The 9,661-nt window shown below is 52.7% G+C and overlaps 1 protein-coding gene across 1 annotated transcript; it reads left to right on the top strand.

The window, feature by feature from the left end:
• Positions 1–1,710: 1,710 nt before the first annotated feature.
• DMRT3 (doublesex and mab-3 related transcription factor 3) lies at positions 1,711–9,316 on the top strand. Its single transcript, XM_031610318.2, has 2 exons — positions 1,711–2,149; positions 7,673–9,316. The coding sequence occupies exons 1-2, from the start codon at positions 1,711–1,713 to the stop codon at positions 8,635–8,637; spliced, it is 1,404 nt and encodes a 467-aa protein (XP_031466178.1). The 3' UTR covers positions 8,638–9,316.
• The last annotated feature ends 345 nt before the right edge of the window (positions 9,317–9,661 follow it).

Raw genomic sequence — 9,661 nt, 5'->3', positions numbered from 1 at the left:
GATCCCATTATGTGCTTGAATAAACCTTTTCTACAAACAGAAATGGGAATCGGGGCTGTCAGGTGTTGGGTTACAATAGACTTCCATGCGGGGGATGTCTCGCTCGCATAAATACAAACCCGGCCCTGTGGGGAGATGTTGTCAAATACGGGGGTACGGAAAATATTCTCATCAAATACGAGAAAAGGGTTACGGCACTGTACCAAACTTCAGCCTCCGCACCAGGCGCGCAGCCAAGCGGCAGGGCGTTCCGTCCCCGAGCCGAGCACCTCCGACGTATCCCACCCCCCAGCTTCCAACCCTCACCCCCCAGGACGGTGGGGTCTTCCCCGCCACCCCCGCAGCTCCGATTTGGGGCAAGCGTTTCGAGGGCGCCGCGCGCCGCGTTTTGCCCTATGAAGATGCGTTTATTCGGTCTGCGGAGAGGATACCGCCCGTTTGTTTTTCTTCCAGCGAAGGGCTGAAGACGCGCGGGTGCCCGCAGAAGGCTGCGGATCCCCTGGGTGCGGTGCACAGCACGGTGCGGGGAGAAACGTTCCAGAAGCGGGAGGCTCTCCTCTCCCGTCCCGGCGCTCCCCGGGAGCAGAGCGCACGGTGCGTTCCTGCTCGTACTCCTCACACCCAAAGCACGGCCACCGGATCTTGACACAAAACTACAGCAGTAGTTATAGGACGGAGTGATGAATGGAACACGGTGTGAGTGCCTTTATGGCAGCACGCACGCCTCTCTCTATTCTCGCTCTTCGTTCTGTTTAGCAAGTTTTTAACCTAATTTTCTAATTAAGCACCCTCGTTAGATGGTGCGATTCGCGCAGGAGTTACGAGATAGGGATACTGGTCTCTCAGAGACTTGGAGGTAGCGAAACGGACTCACGTCGGAGCCTCAGCCGCTGCCCCGGGCGTTGATGGGCGCTGCCGTCCGGCATCGGAGCTCCCGCAGGAAAACTCCTGCGGGGTATCGCCGTGTCCTAGTAGTGTTCCCATACTTCCGTTCACTCGCATATTACACTTGGGTTTTTAACTAAATTCTCTCTGATATATCACTGTTTCAGTGAAAAACCTTTCCACGTTCTCCCCCTCTTTCCCCAACGCGGCACTGAACACAGCAGAGGCTTCGGGCAGCGGCCGCGCCCCGCGGTGCCCGCCTCGTATCGCAGCCGCCATCTGCGTCCCCGCAGCCGCCCCGTGGAACGGCAGAAATAGACCCGCGCAGCTCCGGGGCGCGGCGAGTCCTGGCCCCCTCTGCCCTGACCCTTCCAAAGTTCGAGAAAACTTTGGTCACACGTTCCCGCTTCCTGCTCCGCCGCTCTCTCCTGCTTCTGCGTGTTGGGGAACGCGGGTGGCACAAACCCCCGCCTGCCCCAAGCGGGGACGCGCCCCTTAGGCAAATGGTGGGCTGAGGGGACCCCTCCATCTTTTCCTTCTTTCCTCCTTCCCTCCCTCCTCCTTCCCCTCCCTGCCCCTGGCCGCAGGTGGGTGGTGGAGGGGGGCGGGCGGGGCCGGAGGCGGGCGAAGGGGGCTGAGCGGCGGGCGCTGGGCTCGGCGGGGCGGCGCGGGCAGCGGCAGTGGCGCTCCGGCCGGCGGCAGCTCTCTGCCCGACGGTGTCACCGCGGCGGGCGGCGGCTTCCCCCGCCGGTCTGGGGAGCGCCGAGCCGCCCGCCCCCGCTGAGCTCTTCTCCACCCCGGAGCCGCCGGGCTCCTCCCGCGGGCATGAACGGCTACGGCTCCCCGTACCTCTACATGGGCGGCCCCGTGTCGCAGCCGCCGCGGGCGCCGCTGCAGCGGACGCCCAAGTGCGCCCGGTGCCGCAACCACGGCGTGCTGTCCTGGCTGAAGGGCCACAAGCGCTACTGCCGCTTCAAGGATTGCACCTGCGAGAAGTGCATCCTTATCATCGAGCGGCAGCGGGTGATGGCCGCGCAGGTGGCCCTGCGCCGGCAGCAGGCCAACGAGAGCCTGGAGAGCCTCCTCCCGGACTCGCTGCGCTCCCTCCCGGGGCCGCCGGGCAGCGCCGAGCCCTCCGCCGCCCCTCCGGGGCCGCCGCCCTGCGCCGGGCCGCAGCGGGCCCCCGCTGAGCTGGCAGCCGCCGCCGCGCTGCGCTGGGCCACCGAGCCGCCCTCCGCGCTGCTGGGGCCGCTCCCCAAGGCAGGTGAGGCCGCGGCGGGTTCGCGAGGCTCCGGGAAGAGGGGAAGAGGCGCGCGATCCCCTCTCCCCGACGGCGCGTCGGGGTGGGAGGGGAGGGAAGGCCCGGCCGCCTCCTCTTGCCCGGCGGGAGCGTTTTGTAGTTAGTTGGACGCCCTAACAGAGTCACGAGCGTCGGGCCCGGTGCGAGTCCCGACTCTGCTCCCGGCTCATCTCTGCAGACGGGCCGGGAAGCAGCCGGAACGGCAGTCGGTCTATCCCTCACGGCCGTGTAGCGAGAAAACGGGGATGGGAACGGTCGCTTTGTGCGGGGCGCGGGCCGAGGGGAGACAGGGATGCACCGCACCAAGGGAGGGTGAGCAGAGGCTGCTGTTCGGGGCTCCCCCGTGGTAACAGCCTGTTAGCGGCTCCTACGGCGCGACCTTCGTAACACGCTTCTCAACTAACTGAGATGCGTTCCCTTTCCCCGGCCGATGCCAGAAAATCCTCCCGGACGGCGAGGTGCGGTGTGAGCCTTCTCCCCAGATGATTGCAACGAAGCGGCACGCCTCTGCTTCCTGCGCCCTGCCCCGGGAGCTGCGCGGGGTATCCTGCCCGGGGCTCGGGGCGGACACGGGTCCGTGAGCACGGTCGGGGCTGCTCTGTGGGCACGGCTCAGCCCGCCTCTCCGTCACTCTCTGCTCGCAGCCCTCCTTCGGGCAGTGTGTGGGCAGCCGATCCCCCGACTGCTCCCCCGGGCCTGGAAACGGGGTCCCCCCACCCCAAATTTTCTCCCTGCTGCAACTCCCCGGCGGTGTGGAGACTCCCGACCCCGGGTGTGTTTTGCAGCACGGGGTGACCGGAAAAAAAAAAAAAATGCGTCTTGGCCCTCTCCAGAAAGTAAAACAAATGCACTTCGCCTGCAGGATATAAATCTGACGGGCTGGAGCGCTATTGACTCGCACGCCCCAACTTTTCTTCTCCCTGATGTATGAACTTCCCAGCTTAAAAGATTACAGTAATCACGGGAGGACAGTGTAAATCGAATCTGATAGCAATAACTTTTGGGGAAGGTCAGGCCCAAGTGAAATGTTACCAAGCAACAGGCGTTTTGTGTGCAAAATACAATCAGAGTGTATTGATGAGGAATTCTTCCCTGCCAGCCAGTCAGCACTTTCTGCCAACAGCTCCGCGAGCGAAGGGACGGAGCGCGTCTCCATCCATCAGCCCCGGGGCGGGGGAAAGGAAACTTGGGGCGAGCTGGAAGATCGTGCTGTGAATAAAGGAAACGGTGCGAGAGAGGAGAACATTATCTCCTCCAGGGCTCTTTTGTCGCCCAGCACCATTAAGCAGATGGCTGTGCGCGGTTCCGAGAACTGAGAGGTTTTTCTCCACACTTACTAGCGCTAAAATTACGGTCTGAATGGAGAATTCATATATTTGCTCCCCCAGTTTCAGACACCGATCCCCGTGTGCGATGGGATCGGACCCTTTTGCTTTAAGCAGTTTTCCTGCCGGAACGAGTCGTGTCGGTGGGACCACCGCAAAGTTCTGCTCTGTGCCAGTGAATAACCTGCAAACGGCTCCCATCGCATCTGCAGCATCGAGATGCTCCTTCTCCGGACGCTGTGCTCACATATCTGTCTCACAGGGTGTGTTAAGGTAGCAGTAAGTCACCAAGGCTAGCAGTTAATAGAACAACCGTACAACAGAACAACTCCTGCTGGTTTCAGTGCAACCTCTTAGGTCAGAGCAGCTCTGTGGGAGCAGCAGCTCCCAGGAAACCCCGAGCTGGGAGGCAGGGAAGAAGGTCTGTGCTGAAAGTTTTTTTGTTTGTTTGTTTTAGAAATAGAACCAAAAACGACACCTTCCCAAACGGCTACAGAAATCTGACCCACAAATGTATAGCCACTAAAAAAGATCCAACAACAAAACGACACCGAATGAGAACCCCACATCTTGTATGTTTTAGGAGAGCTTTCCTGCTTTCTGATATTTCTGGCATCAGTCCGTGCTGACAGCAGAGGCAGGGAAAATAGCAGGTGTGTTCGTGGTGCGGGAAGTCCGTGCTGCAGAGAGAGATAGGGCTGTCATCGCAAGCAGAGAGCAGAGCCATTGCACAGCGGCTCAGCAGTGGGAATACTGAGGGAGCAAACGCGGGACCTAAAGCACGAGAGCAGGCTTTCCTGAGATGCGTTAATCTGCACAGAGCAGCTTCCCCCTCTCTCCGCGGTACTTTGCGTTGTTTGCTTTACGAAGTTTGTCTCATCACCCTCAATGTGTAAATACTCAGGAAAAAACTGGGGTATGCATTGCTGCAGATTCCTAGCAGCTCAGTTGATTAACTCACATCTATTAGCCTACAGTGAACGCAGGCACAGTTCTCCCTTTGCAGCGCTCCGTGCGTTCCAGCGGGAGGTCGGGGTGTGTGTCTGCACGACTGATATTTGCTGAATGTTTTTCCCATCGTTGATATTAACGGGGAGACGATGGCAATGTGAATGCGTGGAGGGAGGCAACTGGGAATAGAAGCTGCTTTAAAAACAAAACCAACAAACAAAATCACCACCAACAACAAAACGGGACATAAAAACTGGCAGTGCCCTCTGAAAGCCCCAACGTCCCCGCGCCGTGCGGGGAGAACTCCTTTGGCTGAGCGCAGTGACTCTATTTCTAAATACAAAGTAAATATTTTTAACCTGAAAATATAGATATTCAGGTTTAATACGTGCTAGCGACATTTCCATAGTTCTGTGCCCACGTAAAGGCGTCTCTTATGTGTCTCCCCACACCTCTGCTTATTTAACGATCGCTATTTTCTGCCCTTGTTAAAAGAAAAGCCCCATCCCGGCGGCTCCGGGCAGCGGGCAGCCCCCCGAGCTCTGTTGACGGCATTTCGTTCAAATGGCCCAAATCTCTTTTCCCGGGCGCGGCTCTCAGCGAGCAGCAATGCGGTGCGGTGCTGTGCTGTACGACGGGCCGTTCCGCAGCGATGCTGGGGGCGAGGATTTCTGCACGGGTTGTGCGGAGGGCACCGGCTGCGAGAGGAAGGGTGGTTTTCAGAATGCTTTCTTTTAGCCAGTCCTCATCAGGATACTTCTAAGCCGACTGAAAACGGAGGTGAACCAGAAATAACTTGAAAATAATCATTACTCGATGAGCAGGCGCGTTTCCCATTAGGGAGAGCAAATCTTATACCATTTTATTGTTATTATTTTATTGTTATCTTTTTTTTTTTTTTTTTTTTTTTTTTAGCTCCCCTTGACACTTGTTATCAGTCGATCATTTGGCAAAGCACGGTAGTTCTGACCTAAGTTTACGTGCATGTGGTCCGCAGGTACCTCAGCGCAATCTATCTATGTGGAAATTAGGACAAACGTCTCCCTTAAATGCCGCTCTCTCTCTGGCACAACAGGGACAGAGGCAATTAGTTGTCCTCGGGCTGCCCGCGAATGTGTAAATTGCCCTTTCATTCAGACGTGAATTACTCTTAACATCCCTTCTCTGGTAATGAATGTGTGGCTATGAAGGTGTGGGGGGATTAAGAGGGAAAGGTAGCACGATCCTCCTGTTTTGTTCTGTTTTGCTTTATTTTTCATGTAAAAGCTACACCAAGTTCTCTCGAAAGGACAATATTACCGGTTTGTTTCCTTTCTGCATTCTCCTCGGATGCTAAGGCAAGACTAGAGCAGAGTGCATAAAGAAGTTCATATGCACGTTGCCTCGTATAGTATACCTGCTTCTCTATTAGCATTGGACAGAGAGCATAACCAGCTGAAAAACGGATAACCAGCACAAGTCATGCACCTCAGAGAGAAGGGCGGGATCCTCTGAAGGGCACCTCAGCTCTGTTCCCACGCTCATCCTCTGCAGCCCGAGCCAGCAGCACCTGCGGCTCTGTAGGATGGCCATTGCTCCTGCCTCGAGCAAAGAACAGCCCTTTGCCTTGCTGACTGTCTGCTCTGCTCTGCCAGGAGCTGATAGTTTACAGCAGAGGAATGTAGCTCCCGTTCTGGAGAGCATGGCGACCTCCTGCTCAGCTTACTCAGACCCTGACTCCTTTCTCAGAGTGAGAAAGAGGGTAAATTGCACCAAAAATGTCCTGTCCATTCCCAGAGTGAGACAGTGAGGCAGACCTGCAGGAGGAAAGCAGCAAGGATCTCCCATTTACATGCCTTTAGTTCCCTCTCAATCTGGTAGGGGTTACTGTGAGCACATTTTGGAAGCCTTTGCTTTTTTTGTGGCATATCTAGTTGGGCTGATCATTTTGAGCTTGGGAAACCAGGCAAGTACATCCATTGGTTTCTACAGACTGTCTTTCATATTTGTGCATTCAAAAGCACTGCTGTGTGAACACAGCCTCTGTCAGCATCAGTTTGCACAGTGTCCCCTTCCCCAGGTGTTGATGTTTGTCAGAAAGTCAACACTGCACTGCATGAGGGAGGTCAGCAGAACAGCATCCTTGGATAAGTGACTGCGAATAATTTCAAGCAAATACATTGCCCCCTTTGCACATACACCACGAAAGCAATTAATCTTTTTATCTTCTTTCTGACTAGCAGTTTTATTCCCACGGTTTCCGTTCTCTGGCCAGGCTTTACCCAAGTGATCAGAGTCATGGGGTATCTCCCTTTTCGTGTGCCCCTCCGGCAACAGCAAGGTCCAAGGGCTTGTGCTCAGCCCTGTGCTCATCTCTTGCTCTTCTTAGCTTCACACATGAAAGGCAAGGTAGGTACCTGAAACAACTGCTGAGGGAGGTTGCTGAGCACCCAGTCTTAGAAATATTTAAAGCCCAGCTGAGCAGGGACTAAAACAAATTACTCTAAATTTTAGGTTGGTCCTGCTCAGAGCAGGAGGTTAGACCAGATGCCTTCAAGTGGTCCCTTCAGATTTTTTTTTTTTTTCCCTAAATTTTATGTTCTAATCAATGAAGGCAACAGCTGTGATCAGGTTCAGAAGAGAAACCTGTGGTTCTTGCTGGGGAAGGAACTGATTTCTGCAGAACCAGAACTGGAATATATTGATTTATGTGAAAAGCTCTTTAACCCTGAGCCAGCAGATGTGGTGCAGTGATTCTACCAGTGCTGTTGCACTTGCAGAGGAAATTTTGGTCTTCCAAGATCTCTCAGAATATCCTCATCTCACAAGCAAGGGCAACAGTGCAAGTGAGGAATTACAGAGCGAAAGTGCTCAAGTTCCTCTGAGGGAACTTGTACTTGTGTGGCTCATTGTGTCTTGTAACTAGTGAAGGATAAAAGGATTGGTATTGCACATTTGATGCGGGAGAAAAAATGACACTGCTTCTGTTCTTATACGTGGAAGGATGAGACAGATAACTGTAAAGAAGCATGAAATGCCTAGATCATGTCACATTACTCTTTTGCAGTTTTGTTCTCATGTGATATTGCAAAGAGAATTTAATTTTAGCAGAAAAATGCTTTTTTTTTTCCCCTAGGAGCCTGCTCTGTTCCCTATACGAAGAGTCTATCCTCAGGGGTCCATAAAGGCATTTGGACTCAGCATTTGTTGACTTCTCTGCCTTCCTTTGCAGACATCAATGAGGAGCGGTTGGGTGATGCCAGTGGAACAGACAATGCTGAGACCTACAGTGACAAAGACACAGACCAAAGGAGTTCCCCAGACATGACTAAAGCCAAAACCTGCTTCACTCCTGAAAGCCCAGAAATTGTATCAGTGGATGAGGTTGGTTATGCAGTTCAGAAAAATGGTGGGAGCACAGAGAGCCGTCCAGAGAGCCCCAAGTACCATGCAGAGCAGAACCACCTCCTGATAGAAGGTCCTTCTGGGACAGTTTCTTTACCTTTTAGCTTGAAAGCCAACAGACCTCCGCTGGAAGTGCTGAAAAAGATTTTCCCTAACCAGAAGCCGACTGTGCTGGAGTTGATCCTGAAGGGATGTGGTGGTGACCTGGTGAGCGCCGTTGAGGTTCTCCTGTCCAGTCGGTCTTCAGTGGCCAGCGGGGAGAGAACTTCTGCGGAGTCAGATGGCCTAGTTCTGCCTTCCAACGGGCACATTTTTGAACACACGCTGAGTTCCTATCCTATTTCCTCTTCCAAGTGGTCTGTGGGCTCGGCCTTCAGGGTCCCCGACACGCTGAGGTTCTCTGCCGATTCCAGCAATGTTGTGCCCAATCCTCTGGCTGTACCTTTGCAGCACCCATTCCCTCAGCCACCTCGCTACCCGCTGATGCTGAGGAACACTTTGGCAAGAAACCAGTCCAGTCCTTTCCTGCCTAATGACGTCACCCTGTGGAACACCATGACGCTGCAGCAGCAGTACCAGCTGCGGTCCCAATACGTCAGTCCTTTCTCTAGCAACTCGGCCAGCGTCTTCCGAAGCTCTCCTGTCCTTCCTTCTCGCTCATCGGAAGATCCTAGGATCTCAATCCCTGATGACGGATGTCCTATTGTGTCTAAGCAACCTCTTTACACAGAAGATGAGTATGATGAAAGGTCTGATTCTTCAGACTCGAGAATACTCAACACATCTTCATAGAATGACTTTTGGCGTACGATAAGTAAGTGATATTTGCAGTGCAGCTGAACTACTGGGCCTGAAGAGGAGAGACATATACTCTATGAAACCCTTGCAATTGTATTAAAACGTGACTTTGCTTGGTATTGTACTATAGCAATAAAGACATAACTTATTGAATTTCTTGCACTTCATTGGATAATGCCAAATAGCAATACTCTGGCTTTAACTCTGAGTGTGTACTACAAAGGAAGACTTTATGGCCATCGGTTACGGGACTCTGGAAGATTCGTAGCGGAAACAGAAGCTCAAGGTCTACTTTGTTCCTTAACTCAGACAACTGGGGATATTAAACTAGAATACTTGAATGCTGTTTTATAAGAGAGAACTCCTCAGGACATAAGAAATCAAACAAAAGTAGTTCAATTGCAGACGGACTAAAACAAGGACCAGTCATCATCTTTGCATTGAAAGAAAAGGCAGAAGAATTATGCACATGGAACTAGCATGAACTGCTTCTGTACTGTTTGAGCTTGGACACTTTTTAGAGAAATAATCTTACGAGTTATTCTTTTCCCATGGCTAGGTCGAAACGTGTAATGTCAGTGTAAAACCAATTACAGCTGTGAATTGCATGAAGTGTATTGTGAAATGAACACAAGATTAAACATTGTCAGGTTAATGTAGCATGCTAAGGACTCTAGAAAAATAAACTAAGATGATGATCTTGGTTTATGTCATTTATATTGGGCAAATAGCATTTCTGAGGATAGAGAGTTGATTAATTGCCAGCTGGGGTAACAATGTCTAGCTCCAGCAATAGCAGTCAAGGGAAGTCTATTTTTCCCAGTCCAGGTTCTGCCCCCATGCCTCGTAGCTTAAAACTGAGACTCAGCAAATGCTATCATGAGGGAAGCTTAGGTTCTTGGATATGTGCTACAAACACTTCCAAGTTCAGGAGAGTAAAGCTACAATCACAGTAATCAGAAAAACAAACAAACAAACAAAACCAACAAAAACCAAAAAACAAAAAATGGCTCTCCTG

The sequence above is a fragment of the Phasianus colchicus genome, chromosome Z, assembly GCF_987193195.1.
Source record: "Phasianus colchicus chromosome Z, bPhaCol1.hap1.1, whole genome shotgun sequence".
Lineage (NCBI taxonomy): Eukaryota > Metazoa > Chordata > Aves > Galliformes > Phasianidae > Phasianus > Phasianus colchicus.
The sequence above is the reverse complement of the archived record's forward strand: the minus strand, read 5'-3'. Positions and strand labels throughout refer to the sequence as shown.